Source organism: Pseudophryne corroboree, chromosome 7, assembly GCF_028390025.1.
Source record: "Pseudophryne corroboree isolate aPseCor3 chromosome 7, aPseCor3.hap2, whole genome shotgun sequence".
Lineage (NCBI taxonomy): Eukaryota > Metazoa > Chordata > Amphibia > Anura > Myobatrachidae > Pseudophryne > Pseudophryne corroboree.
The window spans coordinates 16,189,074-16,214,036 of NC_086450.1; the positions used below are offsets into that span (position 1 = coordinate 16,189,074).

Genomic DNA, 24,963 nt, shown 5'->3' on the forward strand with positions numbered 1-24,963 from the left:
TATACTGCTGCACCTGTTTATAATGCCCACATGTATATACTGCTGCAACTGTGTATAATACCCACATGTATATATGTACTGCTGCACCTGTGTATAATGCCCACATGTATATACTGCTGCACCTGTGTATAATGCCCACATGTATATACTGCTGCACCTGTGTATAATGCCCACATGTATATACTGCTGCATCTGTGTATAATGTCCACATGTATATACTGCTGCACCTGTGTATAATGCCCACATGTATATACTGCTGCACCTGTGTATAATGCCCACATGTATATACTGCTGCACCTGCGTATAATGCCCACATGTATATACTGCTGCACCTGTGTATAATGCCCACGTGTATATACTGCTGCATCTGTGTATAATACCCACATGTATATACTGCTGCCCCTGTGTATAATGCCCAGATGTATATACTGCTGCATCTGTGTATAATACCCACATGACCCCTTGGGCTCATATATTGTGTGTAAATCTAGCTCTGGTACTAGCCAGTGACTCCCCAGCCATTTACCTCACCGCACATCCCTGGTGTATACACCTCCTTGCTGCATTTATGGTTGCAGCCTGGGATCAAACATCATGACCGGCGCAGGGTGGCTTGTGAGGCCAAGGAAACCATGCCTCATGGCAGCCCTCATCCCTTTCCCTCCCCCCAAATGCCTCTGCCTGTCAATCCCAGGACCTTTTCTGCACATGCGCAGAATGGTGCCTGTGCAGTTCCCCGATAATCGGAAAACTGCACAGAGGATCGCTTATGCAATCCATCCTGAATAACCCCCACAGTCACGTGATGTAGACAGATGTTATCAAACATTGGAGAGAGTCAAAGTGTAGCGAGATAAAGTATCGACCAAGCAGCTCCTTCCTATACTGTTTCAAACATAACTGATAGTTAGAAGCTGATTGGTTGGTACTTTATCTCCACTTTATCTCTCTCTACGATTTGATACATTTACCCCTCAGAGAGAGAGTTGTGTGCCGCTATCCAGGTAGATCTTCCTTGATAGTGCTCCTTGAACACCCACCCCCACAGATGACAAAGCTGTGGCAGTGAAAGGGTAGCTGCAGAAGTCGGAGCTGTGACAGTGAAGGGAAGCTGCTCTGTCTGTGAGGGAGCTGTCCTCAGTGCTGAAACCAGTCCTGCAGCACAAACTGAGGAATTACAGACCACAGAAGTCAGAGCTGTGACAGTGAAGGGAAGCTGCTCTGTCTGTGAGGGAGCTGTCCTCAGTGCTGAAACCAGTCCTGCAGCACAAACTGAGGAATTACAGAACACAGATATCAGAGCTGTGACAGTGGAGGTCATTCTGAGTTGATCGCTAGCTGCCGTTGTTCGCTGCATAGCGATCAGTGAAAAAAATGGCTAATCTGCCGATGCGTATGGTCCGCAATGCGCACGCGCGTTGTACGGGAACTAAATCCATTGTGGTTTTGCACTGGTTCTAGCGACGATTACAATTGCACAGACGGCCGCAAGGTGATTGACAGAAAGAGGGCGTTTCTGGGCGTCAACTGACCGTTTTCAGGGAGTGCTTAGAAAAACACAGGCATGTTGGGGAAAATGCAGGCGTGGCTGGGCGTTCGCTGAGCGGGTGTGTGACATCAAAAGCCGTCCCTCTGTCGTTAGAATCAATGCACAGGATAAGTAACTACAGGGCTGGTCTTGTTTAGCACAAAATGTTTTTGCAGGTGCTCTGCTGCAAAGGCGGTCGCACTTCTGCAAAGCAAAAATACACTCCCCGGTGGGCGACGACAATGCATTTGCACAGCTGCTAAAAACTGCGAGCGAGCGATCAACTCGGAATGACCCCCAGTGAACATGGAAGCTGCTCTGTCTGTTGTGGAGCTGTCCTCAGTGCTTAATGCAGTCCTGCAGCATAAACTGTGTAGTTAAGGACCACAGATGTCAGAGCTGACAGTGAAGGGAAGCTGCTCTGTCTGTGAGGGAGCTTTCCTCAGTGCTGAAACCAGCCCTGCAGCATAAGCTGAGGAGTTAGGGACCACAGATATCAGATTTGTGACAGTGAAGGTGAAGCTGTTCTGTCTGTGAGGGAGCTGTCCTCAGTGCTAAAACCAGCCCTGCAGAATGAGCTGAGAAGTTATGGACCACAGATGTCAGAGCTGACAGTGAAAGGGAAGCTGCTCTGTCTGTGAGGGAGCTGTCCTCAGTGCTAAAACCAGCCTTGTAGCATGAGCTGAGAAGTTATGGACCATAGATGTCAGAGCTGACAGTGAAAGGGAAGCTGCTCTGTCTGTGAGGGAGCTGTCCTCAGTGCTAAAACCAGCCCTGCATCAGGAGCTGAGAAGTTATGGACCACAGATGTCAGAGCTGACAGTGAAAGGGAAGCTGCTCTGTCTGTGAGGGAGCTGTCCTCAGTGCTGAAACCAGTCCTGCAGCATGAGCTGAGAAGTTTGGGACCAGAGATGTCAGAGCTGTGACAGTGAAAGGGAAGCTGTTCTGTCTGTGAGGGAGCTGTCCTCAGTGCTGAAACCAGTCCTGCAGCACAAGCTGAGGAGTTAGGGACCACAGAAGTCAGATCTGTGACAGTGAGAGGGAAGCTGCTCTGTCTGTGAGGGAGCTGTCCTCAGTGCTGAAACCAGCCCTGCAGCATGAGCTGAGATGTTAGGGACCACAGATATCAGACCTGTGACAGTGAAAGGGAAGCTGTTCTGTCTGTGAGGGAGCTGTCTTCAGTGCTGAAACCAGTCCTGCAGCACAAGCTGAGGAGTTAGGGACCACAGAAGTCAGATCTGTGGCAGTGAGAGGGAAGCTGCTCTGTCTGTGAGGGAGCTGTCCTCAGTGCTGAAACCAGCCCTGCAGCATGAGCTGAGAAGTTAGGGACCACAGATGTCAGAGCTGACAGTGAAAGGGAAGCTGCTCTGTCTGTGAGGGAGCTGTCCTCTGTGCTGAAACCAGCCCTGCAGCATAAGCTGAGGAGTTAGGGACCACAGATATCAGAGCTGTGACAGTGAAAGGGAAGCTGCTCTGACTGTGAGGGAGCTGTCCTCAGTTCTGAAACCAGCCCTGCAGCATGAGCTGAGGAGTTAGGGACCACAGAAGTCAGAGCTGTGACAGTGAGAAAAGTAAGATACTCTGTCTGTTCGGGAGCAGCCCTCAGTGCTGAAACCAGCCCTGCAGCCCAAGCTGAGAAGTCCAGGGGCATAGCAGCATGTGTAAAAAAAATTATTCTGAGGTAAAAAGAGGATTAAGCGGTAACACCCATAAATCACACACACAGCTCAGACTGGCAAACTAATCACAGTACAGTTAGGAGAGAAGGGAGAGTAACCTGCATCCAGAATTTACAAAACAGAAAATGATCACTCAACACCTCAGATACCTACATTTACAGTCAGGGTGGCCAATCTGAGAATAGGTTTCGTAATTCACATTGGATGACTCCTCATTAGATATAGCTTTCAGACTAGTGGAGCCAGTATAATGCCATATGCTCCCTGAGATGTAAAGTCAGCTACATCCACTCGTTTAGCTCTGGACAACTTAATGTTTTATTTTCCTCTCTGAAGTGCTGTAAGCGAACAGAGAGATGTAATATGTAGCCAGACCCTATATTTATCTTTGATGTGTGTCACCATCACTCTGTAATTTATACAAAGTTGCTGTCTGTCAGGATAGATAGTTATAAGGAAGAACATTAATTCATCTGTGAAACAAGCACACTCCGCTACAGAAACAGTTTGGTTACTTATCCAAATAATGTCTAAGAAGGGAGATGAGAGAGACTTTCCGCTGCTTCTTCTCATCAGAGCGTGCAGACTGCAGAGAGCCTAATACAGGGTCATTGCAGGTATCAAACCTACACTGGGGAATACTGTTTAGAATATCAACTGAATTAATCTCTAAGTTCTGTTCTTCAATAAATAGAAACAGTATTTTAAATGAGAGTTAGATAGTTCAACATCGCAATAAATGATATATTTGTCACGGCTTACCAATAATCTCTAGGAGCCGAATATTCACTTAGGAAGAAGATTCTAAGTATCCCGTAACCAGACGAGAAATTACTCTTGATAACCACCAGTGGCAGTCTCTACCTATGGGCTGCAGGACTGCATCCCCCCCCAGGTAAAGTCCTCCACCCAGCTTACTACCAGTGAAGCAAGATGCAGTCCGCGAGACTGCACTGCCTTCACTGTGACTGGCAGTGACTTCCTATAGGAAGTCCTACCTGCTAGTCAAACATTACAGGCAGTCGTATTGGAGGTGTTTCATCCCTCCATGACTGCCAGACCGGGCTGCAATTACCAGAGAGCTAGCAGCCGATGCAGTCCATAGAAGCCGTGGCTTTGGGCATACGCAAAACCATCAAAATTACTGCGCATGTGCCAGGTACCGGCGTCTGTGAACTGTACATAGTACAGGCGTCAGGACCCAGGCAGCATTGCGGATAAGGTGGCGGAGACCCGACAGTATACCCAGCGGCAGCCCCCCTCCTCCACCAAGGTAGAGCTGCCGCTGCTTACCACTATTTTATTTTGAACCTGTCTGACACTAGCACCATTTCTCAATTACCAGTAAAAGATATTCTTAGCTTAGGCTTGAGAAGAAAAATTGTAGTGTACTTTTTTACAAACTAAATGGCTAGATTGTTACTATAGTTCCATTGAATGATGAAAAGGATTAAATATCTATATATATATATATATATTTATTGTCATAGAGTTATGGTGTGAGTCAGTGTCGTATCGGACTTGGTTGGGGGAGGAGTTGCGAATAAATGAAGGGACTAGTATATCGTAGAAGCTTCCATATTGCAATTCCTCATCAAGGGGATCCCCCTGATGAAGCCCTGTGAAGGATGAAACACGTTGGGGTCTTGTTTCTTGCCTGTTATGGACCTCTTTTAGAGATAAGCATATATTATTAACATCCACAAACATGCTGTTTTTTGGTTTTAAACGGAAATCTTCCTTGTATGTTTTTCTTTGTTCTGAGGTACATTGTGTAATAAATAATCCTTTTAAATATCTGTCTTCTGTATGCTGACACTTTTTACATAATATTTGCACTATATAAAAATTAATTATTTGAAGTTTATGCATTTTTTTTTTTTTACCACTGTCGATGAACTTAAGTACTTTTGGGCACCATACACATTAACAGATATATGACCGCAGTTTGCTCAGGTTTTGATATACAGTATATATATATATATATACTGTATATCAAAGCTTGTGCAAACTGCGGCCATGACTTTGCAGGGAAAGCATGTAGACAGAGAAGGTGCTGCACTCAGGACCTTAATGCAGACATAACGGCACAATCTGCAACAGCTGCCAATATCAATGTTCCAGTTTATAACTGTCTTCAGGATAATAACACTTAAAGACTAGAACATACCATATATCCATTAGAACCCCCCACATAAGTGGCATCTCTTCCAGGACCACTTACCCACCCAGCGTTGCAGCTGGATGATGCCGCCACATATAGATGTGATGACAGCACCTAGTACCTGTAAACACGATCACCATGCTTTCAGCACACAGCACATAATAGCACAATAAGAGCAACATATACATATAAGAATAAGCAAGGCATATTAATACCATTAAGAGGAAAAGCCTAACATAGAACTATTTACAAACAGATTGCTATTTGTGATAGCATGAATATGTTAAACTATAATTTAACCCTTTAGGATACATGACATCTAAGTGAAATATCCTTCTACTGTAGCGTTGCATTGCAGTAATTTAAGAGAGCAATTTCCACCTCTCAACAGAGGATGGATATGATTTATCATTCTATAGTTGAAACTTGATAATGTGTGGCACTTCGCTGTGAAATGATGAGCCGCAGGCTGCTTGCTGGTACTTGTAGGTAATGCAGCTTGAATCACGGAGTGATGATGAACCACTGAATCATAGAATCATCGACTTTTGGTGGCAGATTCGAACCACTTGGCCCATCTAGTCTGCCCCAAACACATGCATGCATGCACTCTTTAAACTATCATTCCGTTTTGCCAATATAGGTTAGACTGGGATGTGTTCTGCGTCCCTACGGTTGGGATACCAGTAGTCATGTGACTGACACTGGAATCCCAAAACCAATCCAGAGACCAGCGCGGGAACACCAACAGCCGATATATTGAAGGTGAGTATTGGGGTTTGGCTTAGGGTTAGGGTCTGGAAGGTGTGAGAGTTAGGGTTGGGCACTACGGGGGTTAGGGCTCTGGAAAGGTGAGGGTTAGGGTTGGGCACTTGGGGGGGTTAGGGCTCTGGATGGGTGAGGGTTAGGGTTGGGCTCTTGGGGGGTTAGGCACTGAGGAAGGTTAGCCCTAGTGAGCACCCCCCGAGAGTTAGACCTAGTTGCCACCACCAAATGGTTAGCCCTGTGGGTCATGTGACCGCTGGCATCCCGACCAACAGTTTTTGTTTTTTATACCAAACCCGTTATTTGTCCACATGCGCAAATGGTCTGATAGATAATAAAGCCAGAATTACAGTTCAAGTAATGTCTAATATGTAATGTTTTCCCAGCATGGGGATGTGTGAACTTATTACCTGCTTTTAAATATTGGCAACTAACACAGGAGCATTTGAAACCGCCCAGCCAGGTATTAGTTAAGAATGTAATTGGGGATTTTTTTCAATTTAGAATTAGGGAAGGAGTTTGTATTGGCATTTGCATAAAGTCGCAAGTGGTTTACCCCCAATTAATGCTACTGCGCCCGCTGCTGCGTCCAATTCAGAATCAAGCCCTCTATAACAATCTGCGTACAAAAGTGCTTCGTAACACATTATTCTCACACTTTTATGTCACAGCTGTCTGAACTGTACAATGTATTAAACACGTTTCTCAACATATTTTCTTTTAGTTAAATTTTGTCCTGTTCCTGAACACGGTGCGGGTTCTTGCAACAAAAATCTGGGAATCAAATGCAGTTGGCTATGATGCCAGAAAACAATACAGGTAGGAATATCTCAGACAATTTACATTATTTGCTTATATAAAATAAGAAATTGTTCCAAGGCAAAGTACACTATTATCCTTTCTGTAACTTTACGGGGGGGTGTCCAAGCATATAGGGGTGTAAAAATCTCACCAGTGTCTTAGAAAAGTACACTAGTAAAGTCAATATATCCTAAGTAATAAAAGGCTAACCCTAATCCTCACCTCTGTAGGGGGACTTCAAGTATTTTGCCCACTGCCGGACACTAGATGGCATCTGAAGGAGTAATTCTAGTGTTGTTCTATTTGCTGACAAGACTTATGTTGTTCTGTAATTTTGACGGTCTGGTAACTAGTATATAACTAAAATGTTGATACGACGTAACAGTTTTGCCAAACTAGTTTCCTGGGATCTAAAATAATTCTCTCAAACCTTTGGGTAAGATTTTCTCCAAGTCAATAGTTAATGACAATGCACTAACAATTAAATGTTGTATTTCAAAGAATTTATTTTACAAACTTTCAACAGTTAAATTATGATTAGTTATTTTTTTTTATAACATTTTGCAAATTATGTGATCTATATATTACTATTTAGCAAATATAATAATAATAATAATAATAATAATAATAATGTATAGATGTAATAGTGATATGCAGTATTTGTAATGCTAGTCAGGGTTCTTACATTAAATCATGAAACGCCTCAGAGGCAGGAAATAATAATGCGCCACCGGCAGCAAACCGACAAGAATACCATTGACGATTGTCAGACCATTGGTATGCAAATGTATGCCAAACAGAACAAATACCGGCAACAAACAAGATATCTTTGTGTTACGTACATTAGGGTCTGGAACTCCAGGTCGACAACAAAAGGTTGACACACCTTAGGTCAACGCCAATTGGTCGACACACCTTAGGCTGACATGGACAAAAGGTCGACAGGAACAAGGTCAACATGGAAAAAGGTCGCTATGAGTTTTTTATGTTTTTTTGGTGTCGTATTCTTCGTAGAGTGACCGGGAACCCCAATTAGTGCACCATGTCCCCACGCATGGCTCGCTTCGCTTTCCATGCTTCGGGCATGGTGCCTTTGCTCCGCTACCGCTTCGCTCGGCACAGATTACCATTCCAATCGTAGTCCACGTGAATCGTTAAGTATGAAAAGGTTCCAAAAAAGAAAAAAATCGTGAAAAACTCATGTCGGCCTTTTTCCATGTCGACCTTTTTTCATGTCGACCTTTTGTCCATGTCGACCTAAAGTGCATCGACCAATTGGCATCGACCTAAGGTGTGTCGACCTTTTTGTTGTCGACCTGGAGTCCGGATACCATACATTATGTGAGAACAAGAAAAGTAACCCAGACGCGCTGTCACAGCTGCCAGTAGGGATTGTCAGTCCCTAGGAAATGTTTTAAAAAGAAAGTAAGAACTGGCGCTATATGTTTCTCCAATAATAATAAATGACTGTGGATCAATTTCAATAAAATAACATATAATTTATTACCTACACATCACATGCTAAAAAATCAGAAGCATAAAATTTGAATGTAAACATGAGGTTAAGGGCATAAATGGAGCTGAGAATGAATTAGTAATGGCTGCTTATAAGTGTCCACAAAGGATCGCGGACTGAAAACAGTATGCAAAGTTCCCTGGGGAAAAGAGATTGAATACAGCTGATGTTACCCGTGACGACGGAGACTTCCAGAGGTTTGAGAATTGCCAGCAAGCAAGCTGTGCCGTTTATGCAGAAACTGGGTCTCTCCAATCGGTGCTGTATAGATGAAGTCCCTCAGAGTTCCAATAGCAGATTTTAAAAGTCCATATCTGGATCCGTTTGAAGAGTGGGACATTTGTAGTAGTAGCAGTATAAATGTATATCTGCGTACATTTATATAGATATACAGATTTTCAGAACATGGACCCAGAAGAGAGGTTGAATATTCAATAATTTTCTATGCTATGCATCGCAGAGAAAGGGTATACACTACAGTATTGTACATTATGATAAAAATATACTTGTTTCTTGCTGTTTCTTTGTTTCTCTGTGCAGTATGTAAGAGCCAGTATTAGATTCCAGCATTATTTAACTGAATAGATATCCACTTATATTTTTAAAGATGGCAAAACCAATACTTTATTTAAAACTATAGTTTCTGAAATCCCAATATTGTTGGGATGGATGTAAATGAAATTACTTTCACACATTAAAGGGTTGAACTTACCCATTGCTCATTATCGAGCTTTATTTTGCACTGCCGTAGAAGGTAAAGTAGACTGGTGTAGATCCAACAAGCTCCCGTTTTACGGTCACTGCTCCCAGTGACTTCCCCTATTTGCTGATAGAAGAGGACATCACATGGCGTACTAAGCTCCACACTCAGCTAATCCCAGAACAGTGCAGTGACCCCTTGTCCAGAACCAAACCAGAATCTACCCTTTTTGCCGGCAAGAAAGAAACCTCAGGGGGCAGTTTCACCCTTCTCTGGGATTCGTGAATAATCTTTGCAGACTCAAGCTCCTTATCCACCCTTAGTTCACCTAACGAGTGCTTGTATACTCAGATGAAGTGTTTGTCAATTCATCCATGTGCAAGGATCACCTAAGGCCTGGTAGGAGCTTTGTAGATGTCTTGACAATGCAACACGAGTAGGTACTCACCCCTTGAATACTTGTCACTCTGCTTGCTGCTCAATTGTAACAATACATCTGTATTAAAATGTTACACTACACAGCCTTTCAGCTAACCTATGTGCTACTGTACCACTAACCAACGGCGGCTGCAGCGCTTAAGTGTGTGTGTGGGGTGCTTAGCACATGTAAGTATACACGTTATGTTATATGTGGGTGCATTAAACCGCCATGTGTCACCCGGAACTCAGCATTAGGTTACACTCTGCTTCTAAGCCCGCCCCCAGTCTCCCATTGGCTAGTTTCATGAGAGTCTGGGGGCGGGCTTAGAAGGAGAGTGAAGCATAGTGCTAAGTCCTGGGGGCTGCACGGCGGCTTAATACAGTGTTGCTCCCTCTGCCAATATACAGTATACAACCTAGAGAGATAACTAGCAACTTGCCTATTGTATAAACAATAACCTTTAGGCTGAGTTTGGTAGAATACCTAAGGGAGCTATCCAATTAGCCCTGAAATCTGGCACTTTTGGGGATTTTTGTTTCACCTGCCCAGAGGCAGGTGGAAAAATCCATGATAGCTGATCTGTTTTTGCAATCATGGGTGCAAAACACCTGGATCCATGAATTGATCCCGGATTTGTTTGAAAATGAGTGAAAAAAAACAGGCTACAATTGAATTTACTGATACTGACCATCAGGCTTCAAAGTCGCACCAATCATACTCCGCCATGTGCTGCAAAAACACTAAGTAAATGATGACACATCTCTATCTCCTTGGTGCCAACAATCCCTCTGCAGACATTTGTAATTGTAATTTCTGGAAGGGGTTGGGTACGGCATCCCAACTGCTTGTCATCACGACAGGAGCAGTGGTGGTAAATACTTCTAATACTAACCCTCCTCCTAACCCTAACCCTCGCTCCCCCCTGCAGCCTAATCTTAACCCTCCCCCCTGCAGCCTAACCCTCCCCCCTGCAGCCTAACCCTAACCCTCCCTCCCCCCTGCAGCCTAACCCTCCGCCCTGCAGCCTAACCCTAACCCTCCCTCCCCCCTTGCAGCCTGATCTTAACCCTCCGCCCTGCAACCTAACCCTAACCCTCCCTCCTCACTGCAGCCTAACCCTCCTCCATGCAGCCTAACCCTAACCCTCCCTCCCCCCTTGCAGCCTGATCTTAACCCTCCGCCCTGCAACCTAACCCTAACCCTCCCTACAATACTTATGTTCAGGATTCCAGCGCCGGTATTCTGGTTGCCAACTACTTCCCTTTTGGAAGTGGTATGAAAAAAAATCAGTTCAGTATATATTGTACAGTATATTATATCAGTCTGCTAAAGATCTATAAATACTATATGCTGCAAGCTGGAAAACAAAGTAGTTAGAGGGCAGGGTATAAAAATCATACAATAAAGACCCCTTATGTGCAAACCCTAATGATTTTAAAGAAAACGGGGGGGAAAAGTCAGTGAATTAAAGCAATTGTTGTTTTGTATTCTGAATGGACTGTACAGTATTTCAGAACTAATTAAATTAATTCTGCCTTCACATGCTAATGAAATTAAACCCTGCAGAGTGATTTCTCTTAACAGAGGCTTAAATGTGAAATGTTTAGATTACTAATTGATTGGCTGAAGTCATTTAATTAAATACAGAACAAACAGAGTTTGCAGAGTAACTTTGGGGGTAATTCGGACTGCAATTCCGGGAAGCCTAGTGAGCTATCAGCATCTCACTGGCTGCGATCGCTTCTGCCTGATTGCCCGGCAGAGGTGGCCGCGGGGCAGGAGGGGGCGTGCCAACGGCATTAGAACGCCATTGGTGGGGCGCAGTCTGGACAGCGGAGGCGTGTCTTGACTGTTGGATGGGTGGGCCACTGCGGCTGCATGACGTCACACACAGCCGCTGCAACCCGGAACATGGCAGGTAGTGCTCTGCCAGGGTGCAGGAGCTGTGCAAGTAGGGAGCTACTCACCAGATACAAAAGCAATAGCACCACCGCCGGGTGATGCTTTTGTACCTGTACGGGGGTGACGGGGGTAGGGCCTGACATGCGGGGTGGACTAGCCCTGTGCTGGGCGTCCCCCCACATGTCACAGTAAATGATCATAGATGTGCAAAATTTAGCACATACACAATCAACTCTGAATTACCCTCTTAAAGACAGAATATAAAAATACCTTCCCTATGGACCCCAGCAGTAGCGGATCTTGCCACGGGCAAGCGGGACTTTTGCCCGGGGCGCCGCCTTCCGGAGGGTGCCGGCGCCATCCATAGGGTGCCGGCGGCATCTGGAGGGTGCTGCCCCAGGGCTGCCCGCTGTGTCCCTCTGCCCGCTGTGAAGGGAAACTAGACGCTACGCGTCTAGTTTCCCTTCGTGGCGAGGACCTTTACTGTGCGGTGCGCGATGACGTCATTGCGCACCGCACATCATTTCAGCGGCGCTACCACTGTACAAGGGGCGTAATTGACCACGCCCCCTGTATGAAGCCATGCCCCCTATTGCCGCCCGGGGCGCAAAAAGCCCCTGACCTGGTCCTGCACCCCAACCACCACTGCACATCAGAGTAAGGATGTCGGTAAATGTAACTGCTTTCATATACAGGTTGAGTATCCCTTATCCAAAATGCTTGGGACCAGAGGTATTTTGGATATAGGATTTTTCCGTATTTTGGAATAATTGCATACCATAATGAGATATCATGGTGATGGGTCCCAAGTCTAAGCACAGGATGCATTTATGTTTCATATATACCTTATACACACAGACTGAAGGTGATTTTAGCCAATATTTTTTATAACTTTGTGCATTAAACAAAGTGTATCTAAAGTCACACAATTCATTTATGTTTCATATACACCTTATAGCCTGAAGGTCATTTAATACAATATTTTTAATAACTTTGTGTATTAAACAAAGTTTGTGCACATTGAGCCATCAAAAAACAAAGGTTTCATTATCTCACTCTCACTCAAAAAAGTCCGTATTTCGGAATATTCCGTATTTCGGAATATTTGGATATGGGATACTCAACCTGTAGTAACTTTCATTTCTCTCCACCTTGCTATAAATAAGTGAATAAATAAATAGTACATCTTGGAAATAAGGCTGTTAGCATAAAGTAGCTTATTAACAAGCTGGCGGTAATAGAAAATAATATCCGGCAACGCTGACTGGTCTTTAGAAGAAATGAAAAACATTAACAGGATATCAATGAGAGAATTCCCAAGTGACGATTCTACTAGGAATAATTTACAGGAAACTGTTGATTGTTCTGCCAGTTCTATTAGTTCAGGGATGCTGGCTGGAGAGTGGGAAAGCTTCGCTATCACATACAATACATATTAGCTTAACCCTGACTAATATAAAAAAAAAAAAAAAAAAAAAAAAAAAAAATGAACATTTTTCATTTTTTCAACAAGACTCTTTAGGATGAAATGTTTTTTTTTGCAGTAAGAACATCCTTTCTACGTCTGGATCATTTAGCCTAAAAGCAACCTTTTGATGACTGTATAATCTGCTTTTAAAGATTGTTCAAAGTTCTTCCCATTGGGGGTCATTCCGAGTTGATCGCTCGCTAGCTAGTTTTAGCAGCCGTGCAAATGCTATGCCGCCGCCCACTGGGGAGTGTATTTTAGCTTAGCAGAAGTGCGAACGCTTGTGCAGCCGAGCTCTGCAAAAAAAGGTTTGTGCAGTTTCAGAGTAGCTCTGAACCTACTCAGCGCTTGGGATCACTTCAGCCTATTCGTGTCCGGGTTTGACGTCATACACCCACCCAGCATCCGCCCAGCCACGCCTGCATTTTTTCAGACATGCCTGCATTTTTTCAGACACGCTTGCGTTTTTGCAAACACTCCCTGAAAACGGTCAGTTGACACCCAGAAACACCCCCTTCCTGCCAATCTTCTTGCGGCCGTCAGTACGAAGGAAAACTTCGCTAGAACCTGTGCACAGCCACAAAGACTTTGTACCCGTACGTCGCACGTGCACCTTGCGGGGCATATGCATAAATGCAATTTTTTCACCTGATCGCTGTGCTGCGAAAATCGGCAGCGAACGATCAACTCGGAATGACCCCCATTGTACAGTCCGGTTTTCCCATAAGGAGTTACCGGCCTGAAGCAGAGTAAATTGGGAAATAATAAGCGTGCATGGAACAAATGCGAATACTCACCCATACAGTATTCAGAATTGTAGGCGTTTCCAGATGAGGCCACACCTGTGTAATCTTTCTTTACCACTAGTTATTTTATGTAACTACCCTGTACTAGGTACAAAATATAAAACTCCAAACAGTCCAGGCCTTCATAATGCGCATTTGTCTGATCACATGACCACACTGCAGCCCAGCACACAGCAACATGTGCTGGGCTGAGGAGAAGGGGTGCGGTTCATCAAATCGACAGTGTCTAGGTCGACAATGTTTAGGTCGACCACTATAGGTCGACAGTCACTAGGTTGACATGGATGGAAGGTCGACAGGGTTTCTAGGTCGACATGTGCTAGGTCGACAGGTCTAAAGGTCGACATGAGGATTTTTTTTTTTTTCGTTTTCTTTGTAGAGTGACCGGGATCCCAAATTAGTGCACCGCGTCCCCTCGCATGGCTCGCTATGCTCGCCATGCTTCGGGCATGGTGCCTTCGCTCCGCTACCGCTTCGCTCGGCACACTTTACCGTTCCAATCGTAGTCCACGTGGATCGTTAAGTATGAAAAAATTCAAAAAAAGAAAAAAAATGTGAAAAACGTATGTCGACCTTTAGACCTGTCGACCTAGCACATGTCGACCTAGAAACCCTGTCGACCTTCCATCCATGTCGACCTAGTGACTGTCGACCTATAGTGGTCGACCTAAACATTGTCGACCTAGACACTGTCGATCTTCAGACCGGATCCCGAGGAGAAGAGCTACAGCTGCTGCCACCAGGAAAAGGGAAGTGGGCCCAGGCCCTTACTGGGTCCCTCCATCAGACCTGGGCCTGGGTAATTTGTACCCTCCCCCCCCCCCCCTCTCTCGGCACCACTGGCCCCAACTCACTGAAGATACGTTCTGCAAATGGACGTACGTTCAACTATGTGTCAACCCTTACGTGTCTAGAACACCTTACGTACTTGGAAACCCACTTTTCTGAGCAAACTTTTTGTTTCTCTGTATTTAATATGTGATCACTGGGTACGGTATGGTGTATATGTCAATATCGTCCAATTGTCAACTTGAAGCATGTCGGCATGTTTTTTGTGTTGACATTTATTCCTAATCCTAAACCTCGCCCTAAATGTGACTATCCCCATACATTCTAACCCTGACCCTGTGCCTGGGTCCCAAATCAAATAGTTTTTTTTATCAACAATTGTTCTTTTTACACCAAAGTATACGGCATTGACGTGAGCAGTTTATCTTTCAGGGTTCATAAAATTAATTACAGTATGCATTTCTTCTTTTGTTATCAGGAAACTGGCAAAATCCACGCTGGTACTTATCTTAGTGTTTGGTGTCCATTACATTGTATTTGTGTGCCTGCCGCACACATTTACTGGTCTTGCCTGGGAGATTCGGATGCACTTTGAACTATTCTTCAACTCATTTCAGGTGAGGGTGTATATTCCAGTATATATTTGTACTGCAGCTTGACAGATTGGCGCCAGTGGTACCTTCACATACCATTCGCAAAGTGACCATGTGGTACTGTGCACAATTTTTTTTTGTTTAATACTTACCCCCTTAAGTATATGTGTGTGTGTGTGTGTGTGTGTGTGTGTGTGTGTGTGTGTGTGTGTGTGTGTGTGTGTGTGCGTGTGTGTGTGTGTGCGAAAACCCTCACACACTCACTGACTGACTCATCACTAATTCTCTTACTTCCAGATATGTTAGGAAGATGAAATGTAACATAGGTATTCTTCTGGTGGGAAATAGGAAAACTACATAATTAGAATTTTAACAATCCCGCACTTAAGGGAAGGAATGGGGGTGTGTGACATAATGACATCATTACTGATGCATGGCTTGCGTTGCGTGAATGATAACACCCAAATGGACAATCAAATTAAAATTTGGATTGCACCTCCAGTGGGTAGAATTTAATAAACTATAAAAATGCAAAAGCCCTCACTCATTCACTGACTGACTGATCACTAATTCTCTTCCTTCCCGATACGTTAGGAAGATGATATGTAACACAGGTATTCTTCAGGTGGGAAATAGAAAAATGACATAATTAGAATTTTAATAAACCTCCCCTAAGGGGATGAAAAGGGGGTTGACATAATGACATCATTACTGATGCGTAGCTTGAGTTGCGTGAAGGATAACGCCCAAACGGACAATCAAATTAAAATTTTGATTGGACCTACAGTGTGTAGAATTTAATAAACTACAATAATGCTCCTGTCACTTTTTACTGTATCTGCTATAGGTGCTCCTCGGGGAACGCCAAGAACCATGGATTAATATTTACTTACATTAAGACGTCTCAAATTTACATCTCTATAGATTTACCATATTTGTTAAAACTCATTTATATTTACAACTGTGAAAATCAGAAACTCCCGTGCAAAGAACGGGTAGAACAGCTAGTATATATATATATATATATATATATATATATAGTAGTATGGTAAGCCTATATAAATTTCACAATGATAAAATTATAATATTATGATTATGTTCTGGCTCCTTCCCCATATTTGGAGTTTATATCATTCCAACAAAAGGCATTTTGCCTGAATCATAAAAATATTACATTTCATTCCAAGCCTTCAAGATTTTCATCACCATCTTTCCCAGCAACTGATTGCACAACTGACCCCTGGTCATTTTATTCTTTAAAAACGTAGGATAGCCATGCTTAAGCTCAGGTGACTTAATTAGTACAGCATGTCAGCTATTTTGATTTAACCATCTGTGCCAGTGTTTCCCAACCTTGGTCCTCAAGTCACGTCCACAGTCCGGGTTTTGAGTAAATCCCTCCTTGTGCACAAATGGCTAAATCAAAATAACTGAGTTACTAATTAAGTCACCTGTTCTCAAGAATAGCTACTGTATCCCTGAAACCTGGACTGTTAGTTTGCGCTGTGGACTGAGGTTGGGAAACACTCCTAAGGAAACTACTGTAGGTCAAAAAAAGGAAAAACCCTGTATTTTCTATATTTCCCCTCCTAATTGAGTATTTGCTTATTCTCCACAGGGTTTCTTTGTCTCAATAATCTATTGTTACTGCAACGGTGAGGTGAGTCCTGTGTAAAAGGATGAATTTATAATCCAGATCCTTTTTATCAGTTGCATGCTGCTGTAATACACTAAAACCAAACGCACTTACATCGCAGCTGCCGAGCATTGGATGCACCTTTTGCTTGGTTAGGTTTAGGCAGCGGGGACACTGGGTTAGGTTTAGGCACCTCTGGGGGGTGGTTAGGGTTTGGCACCAAGGGGTTGGTTAGGGTTAGGCTGCAGGTAAGGAGGGTTAGGGGGTTGCGGAGAGGGGAGAACACCAATTACTCACCTGTGTTGGCTTCTTCCACATCGGGATCCCGGTGTATCTCTCTGAGGGGTAAATGTATGAAAGGTCTTTATGGGAGAAGGTGAGCCAGGCTTTATTATCCCACATCAGTGCCTAACCAATGCTCTTGTGGCTGAATGAATATGAATCCCTACAGCCATGCCCCAAGATCTACAGTAGTGATGGGCCTCCCCAGGAGAGAGGAGCATTTTATGGTAGCAAAGAGGGGACTGACTACATATTTCTGCTATTGGTTTAAGAATGAGATGTTCTACAAGCGCATACTGTACTGTAGGGGTGTGTTGTTTGGGTGCCCATATTATTTTAGTCTTGTAGCATAAATAAAAATATTAAAATATTTGACTGTAAAAACAAATGCTTTTATGAACGTGGTTAATTCATTTAAGTAACATTTAATTGCATGCTACTGTTTGCTAATGAACCATTTTCTTGCTGGATAATGACACTGTCTCCTTGGCTACAGGCACCTTTATGGTCACTGTCCTATATATTTGAATTAGGAGAATTAATTGATCATTATTGGTTAACTTTTTATTTGCTTATATAATGCCTAATTCAAAATGGAACAATATGGTCTTTATAAGTGTGTTAAAAGAAAAAAACATTATTGCATGAGTATTAGGTAGATGAAATATATCATAGACAATCACCATTTCCAACTTGTTTTACATTTAAATGTGTTACCTAATAGAACATTTAGGAATTTTTAAATGAAAAAAAATAGCATTCTTGACAATATTCTTCTCTTTTGCGCTTATGGATGTGGCTTGTATTTTATAGTTCTGTGGAGCTTTCTAAAGCTTGAGGGGTCTATTTACTAAGCCGTGAATAGAGATAAAGTACCAGCCAATCAGCTCCTGTTATTTTTCACAACCAGCCTGTGACATGGCAGTTAGATGCTGATTGGCTGGTACTTTATCTCCGTTCACTTTATCTCCATCCAAGGCTTTAGTAAATGGACCCCTAAGTCACCACGTAGCAATTTACTGCATTAAGCTGAAAGCAGATTTATGGTAAAGTGGTGTTGTACAAAACACTTGCATTCAGAAAGTTGACACCAGAATGTTGACATGATCTGACTGTTGACATTCAGAATGTCCACTTGGATCTTTTGTTGACATGTGACTTGTCGGTATGCATAATGTTGATATGGTAATGATGTTGACATTCTGCATGTCAACAGTCACATGTTGCCATACAATTTTTACAGTATGTAAGTCTTAACCCGTCCCTAACCACTGCCTAACCCTAACCCCACCATGTACTGTTGACATTGTGAATGTCATCAAGTTCACTGTGGACATTTTGACCATGTTGGCATTCTAAGTGTTGACGTACAGTACTATATGTCACCATAATGACTACTTACCATGTCAAACAGCTTCAATTTTTTTATTTTTCATGCCACTAGGTTCAGACAGAGATTAAGAAAACCTGGACTAGATGGAACCTTGCCTTTGACTGGAAGAGCACAACACACTGTGGTAACTTCAGGTACGGTTCCGTCCTGACAAACATGACGCAAAGCACAAGCAGCCAGTCACAAATGGTAACCAGCTCTCGCATGATACTGATCTCCGGTAAAGTCAGTCGAAGTGTTGGCAAACAAGTTGACGGGCACATGAATTTGCCTGGGTATGTCAGAAGTAATTCCGATCAAGACTGTTTGCCGCAGTGGATCCAGGAAGAGGCCAACGAGGAGGAGAAGCAGGTGGACGATATATCTCTGAAAGAAACACTACGGCCAGTGCAAGTGAGCACAGCGGCAGAGGTCAACAGGAATGTGCTAGAAGAAACATTGTAATTGACTGCATCAAAATGCGGTCCTTAGGATTTTTAACCTAAAACGGGTAGACCTTTTTTTTTCATACTGACAGTTTGCCTTCTTATGATCATTTCAGCATGATTCAGTAACGAAGGAGCATTTGCAAAGACTGATATTGAGCACAAGAAAGAATGTGGAAAAGTGTTTCTCAAGACATCATATTAGAGGGAACCCAAAATGTAAAGTCGCTACTGTAGGTCATACGTACAGCAGCTTAGAATACACTATTCTCTCTGTCAGCATTGTAAAGGGAAAATATGTGCTACATATAAATAGCTCTATAACATTGGTTGAAATGTTAAGTTCAGTTTACATTGTTGTATTTTCAAAGCTTTAAATAAAATGTAATTAATACTTCATTAACACTATTTTTGAAAACATAGATTAAATTAATAATGTCGAAGGGCTCCGAAAGATGGGTAACCTTGATTGAACGGAAGAGACATATCAAAACTTGGAGAGAGATAAAGTGGGGAGAAGACCAAGTGCCAGTGAATCCCACCTTAAGATGTTTGGCAGCGTTTAGAGTGGCAGTTGGTAGTGGCTCGCCTAATTGAATTTTAGATTGTGCTGTAACCCAAATTCTGGAGCTTCCACTATCAATCAGCTCCTAATTTCCATGTTACAGGCTGTTGGAAAATTTACATTTAGGAGCTGATTGGTTGGTACATTATCTCTCTTCACTTTATCTCTCTTCAAAGTTTTAGACACCTCCCCTTAGATCTTTATGGAAAAAAATATACATTAATTAAAAGAATCAATCAATAAAAACATAATAAAATAAAAACCTTAATATCTCAGGGCAAAATTACACTGGAAACGTAAATACCGGAATGTAACTTGGATAGCTTGGTTGCAATATAGAGTAAGAGTTCTAATTTAATTCATATAGATAACAGAATACCCACAAACCATATGATACCATTGCTGTCCCTTCATAAATGGTAAATACAATTTTAATGCAAACATCCCAGCTTTGCAGTTACAGTACATCTCTGCAACATAAATATGGAAGGAACAACTTATTAAAAGAATAACATGTTAAAATTAGAGGTGAACAGTTTGGTTTTGTTGAAAACTGAACACACACTAAATTTGGGGATCTGAGTAGAACCGAGTTTGGATCAATTTTGAGGGTCTGAGTGAATCGAGTCCTGAGTTGGGTTTTCCGTAGATTTCAGAGCTTGGATTAAAAAAAAATGAATTTTTGGGTTTTGGATAGCATGTAAGTCCCCCCCCCCCCCCCCCCCCTTGTGATTTCAGGTGTCCAAAACCAAAACACTTGACTGTGGTTTAGCAAAACCAAAACATGACGGTGATTGAGAACCAAGACAAAGGGTCCACGCGCATCTAAGATTAAAAACGTGTTTCATATTCTAGAATACATGTCCTGTGTCCCATTCCTGTAACATACATGGCCTATTTCTCTCGGTTTCTACTTTAACACGTCTGATAGCCCCCAGGTTCATTCTGACGGTGAGCTGCTCCACTGTATTGTGTTGGTCGGCCCTCACGCACCTTTGTAGCTGATGCTCACCTCTCACGTCAATGGCACGTGGTGCTTTGCAGTTTCCACGTTGGTTATTTGCCATGGTGCCATTTACCAGTCACGGTACACCGTCACCACAGCAACATGCAAACAGTTCACAAACTGCGCTGTGTCAGAGATACTGCTAACCTTGGCCTGAAAGCCGATAATCATCCCTTTTTGCAACTCGGATAAATCACCCCTTTTACCCATAACAGCAACGAGTGTTATGGGTGCATACAGCCTGTCGTCCACCTTATATACCCACCAAGCCAGTGCATGACACATGACGTACTTCATGGGCTACGCACTGCCGATGTCAGATGTAGGAGGTGGTCATTATAATGTGACGCGACTGTGCGTATACAGGTACTTGATTATTTTGTCACATGACAAGATAATCACGTTGTGTGCCAAGCTAAGGGCAGGTGGCAGACTGAAAGAAATCAGTAAGTCGGTAAAGGTCAGGAAAATGGGAAATCAAAGACAGGTTAAAAAAGAAGAATCAACCAAAACAGCCAATGCATAATAGGTTTCTCACAAGGCAGCAGATAATACAACATCACTAAGGGGGGAGGGATGTGTCAAGGCTTGGAGAGAGATAAAGTGGAGAAGTTGCCCAAAGCAACCAATCAGTTACTAACAGCGGATCACTGTGCTTGAGCAGCGGCCATCTGAGCAACCCTCAGTTTGAAATCTGCATTGGTAGACACAGACACTGGTCTTGGCACTCCCACAAAATGGAGGTGAAAATCCTCCATTTTGGGAAATGCTTCCATTTGCCACACCCCTTCCCACCCCTCACAACCACAGCCTGTCAATCAGGCTGCGTCTTAAGGGGCAATGTGTCCAACGATGCAGGATCCATTCTGCGCAAGCTCAGTACAGAAAACATTGGAGATGTACGTAAACCATTGGGTTTGCATACAGCTCTGAATCAGCCAAGTTCAGAAATAATAAGTAAATCAAAAATGTTTACATAAAACCACAACTTTGTGTCAATCACGTGACAAATACAAAACATAGAGCAGTTGCATACATATTTTTTTAGATATTGCTACTGACTGAGGGGCATATGTATCAAAGCTTACAGAGAGATAAATTACCAATCAACCAGCTTCTAACTGTCATTTTTCAAACACAGCCAGTAACATGGCAGTTAGGAGCTGATTGGTTGGTACTATACAGATCCTCTCTCCACTTTATCTCTCTGTAAGCTTTGATAAATATGCCCCATAGTCCCATTATATTTGCATTTGCAAAAGTGCACTAACAAAAGACCAGATTTATGTTTATTATATATAGCTATATTGATACACATATTTATCTATATATATTTATGTATATATAAATATATATAATGTGCATATAGGTGTGTGTGTGTGTGTGTGTGTGTGTGTGTGTGTGTGTGTGTGTGTGTGTGTGTGTGTGTGTGTGTGTTTGCGTGTGTTAGTGATGGCCAATTGGTGGACCCATATAGATCTGTCAGATCAAGTTGGGATCATCATGTCTGTAATTAAAAAAAGAATGTAATTGAGGAAACAATATCGGTCTTCCCCAAGATTGATATTATTTTGGTACAGTTAGTGCAGCAGGAAAACCGTGCATGTAAGTTAAGATTAAAAAAACTTCCCACATGGGCAGTGGGACAGGAGGTGCCAGGGAACGGTTAGGATATCACTGCTTACACATTGTCATTTTTGGATCACTTCTACCAATACTGTACATCCTGTCTCAAAAATCGTGAAGCATCAGGCGTAAATCTCATTCTCTCTGAACTATCAGGAATCAGTGTTCATCCCTAGCATGTGTGTATATGTATGGTGAATTTTGTTAATAAAAATTAATAAAATGTTAAAAAAATATACCTTAGGAAGACATGCTGTATATTGGGACATTAATGCTTAATGCTATGACCCTTAATGCCATTTTGAATGATTGTAATGAACTATTTTTTCTATTATTTAATACCATTTGAAGACACTTTATTAATAGCTACTTGCAAAATATCATCTGCTGCTGCATATGTACTGTAGATTTGTGCAAATGTGCCTATCTGTGTATGTTTACACATAAATGGTGTCTTTCCAAATGATATGTTTTGGCATGTGGGAAAATGGGAATGGAATTATTGCAAAACTTCAGGTGCATATGAAAATGAGAAAGGGGAAAAGTATTTACAAAATCACTTTAAAGTTCAGAGTAATGAACTCCGAATTTGGTACTGGCCTCTTAGATAGTTTAAACATTTTACTGTACTTCTTAGAGGCACCAAGACTGGGTTCATTTTTCTTTTTGAATATACTGTATGGCAAATTATGCACAGGGCCCCTGACAAATTCTTGGCGATGAAATGCATTAGGTGCCCTCCTTCCCTCTTTGTCTGGAGATCTTGATTATCGCCCTGATTCACAGCACCCACTCTGGGTCATATAATGCTTTGTTGTCATGCCACTTTCTTGTTGGCATGACAACAAGCAGTTATATGACCCAGAGTGGATGCTGTTATCATGCAGTGTTAGGGACCACCAGTATCACAGAAACCTTGCCAAGGTCCGGTGGCTTAACCATATATTTGCAAAAATATGTAACTAAGATCTCTGAATTTTCTATTATGTAGTATTCAATCAAAAGAAATATTTTCTGTGTGAGCGCACAGAAAGAAATTTATATATTTTGTTATATGCTGCTGGTTTAATAATTAATTTATTAAAAGACATACATTAGATAGACATTAACAAGAAAATACAATACAGTAATAAAATACAATAAAATCAATATATATCAGCTATTGCTGGTTGGTTTTTAATGGGTTAGTAATCTGCATGCAGTGCCGGCCAATTAGTAGTTGGTTTGGAAAAAGCACAGTCTTTTAGTACAGTCCTTACTGAGAAAATATATAGAGAGTCAGCTTTCTCCCTCCTGTGGGATTTCACAATAGTATTGACTTTTGAGCTGCTACAAAACTCTCAGTTGGAAGTAACAAGAAAAATCACAGTGTAGTATTCAATCAAGTCATGGTGTGCTGGGGAAAACTTTTTAATTTTTCTTGTTAATATATAAAACCATGCTGGGTATGCCCTTAAAAAATAGCAGCTTTACATTTCGTAGCTAAATCGGCAAAAAATTGGCACTTTCGGTAATGTAAAGATGTTATTAAACCTGGAGAAGTGAAAACGAATTCATAAAGCAGTGATAAGTGCAAGGTGGTAACGCACCAGCCACTCAATATGTAAATTAACAGTTATGAGCTGATTGGCTGGTGCGTTATCACCTTGCACTTATTACTGCTTTATCACTTCTTTATCCATTCTCCAGGCTTAATACATCTGCCCCCGTGTCTTTTCACCATCTTGATATACATTTATGTTCTTCCCGCAAAAATGGGCACACTTTTCACAAAAATGGACACCTCAGTGTGTAACCGAAAAGAGGCATAACGCAGCATTTATCTGTTGTGGGCACATGTTGTGCATGTATGAGTGACGCCTGTTAGACTTAATTAATGAAATATTAAAATATTTACATGTTCATAGTTAGCGCTGATGGTTCATTACCAAGTAGTCTTTACAAATAAATTACAGACTTTATTCCTGATTATTTTTTTATTGTGTATGAAACTGCTATTTCTATCCTTTAATGCTGCTCATTCTGCTGCCTAATTCAGTAACTGCAAAAGACGTGTTGATAAATGTATTAAGTCAACATGTTTTTTGTTATGGCATTAGTACAAAAATAGGAGTTTACACATTTGCAAGCTCAATTATATAGTACATAACTCAGTATAAAAAGAAAATGACTCAGTAGAATAGAAAAAAAATGTGCTTATATAATTTGCTAGCTGGAAACATGACATTATTTAACAAAAATTGTGCCTGTTTTGTCACCACAGTAGGTTTTTGTTCAAGTTGCTCATTGTACCCTGACAAACACATGCATGCTAGCCAGACCTGCAAATGACTTTTCATTTTCTCTGAACTGGTGTATTCTGTATTATAGAGTATAATCAATCAGCAGGCTACCACTATAGATAAAATAATGAACACGGACATCAGATGCATGTAGTAGACAAATGGAGCCATGTTTTTAATTACTGTTTGATGCATTTGTACACGGATGGGCAATGTTGCCTTGGTATATGGCTTTCTTTAAAGAAATAATATTTATTAACCTGAAATTTCATAGTTTTTTTTTTTTTTTTACATTTATAGTCAATTATAAATTTTTTTAAACATATCCCCATAAAGTATCTATTTAATTTTGTCCAAAAGGTAGTTTTGCTGGAAAGAGGCCTGGGTGGGTAGGTAGAGAGGCTTTTGTTGTCCCAATATTTAATTTGAGAATTTACGAGGAATTCTTTAAGTTAAACGTCAAGAACTGAATTTTAGGAAGATCTTTTTTTTCTTTCGTCTCATTTTTTATGTTATATATTTAATTGCTATGACGTACATTGTGTATGTATGTTTGTACTATGATGTCAACTTATTATTTGGGTGGGATGTAATACCGCCAGAACTCAAGTGTTTT

General features: G+C 41.9%; 1 protein-coding gene across 1 annotated transcript in view; it reads left to right on the plus strand.

Annotated features, from left to right (window-relative positions):
- PTH2R (parathyroid hormone 2 receptor) overlaps positions 1 to 23,692 on the plus strand; it is a 377,187-nt gene extending 353,495 nt beyond the window's left edge. The window contains exons 10-13 of the mRNA XM_063932706.1: positions 6,861 to 6,955; positions 15,018 to 15,156; positions 16,751 to 16,792; positions 18,495 to 23,692. Coding sequence (XP_063788776.1) covers positions 6,861 to 6,955; positions 15,018 to 15,156; positions 16,751 to 16,792; positions 18,495 to 18,887 — 669 coding nt within the window. The 3' untranslated portion in view covers positions 18,888 to 23,692. The remainder of the gene's footprint in view (positions 1 to 6,860; positions 6,956 to 15,017; positions 15,157 to 16,750; positions 16,793 to 18,494) is intronic.
- Positions 23,693 to 24,963: the final 1,271 nt, after the last annotated feature.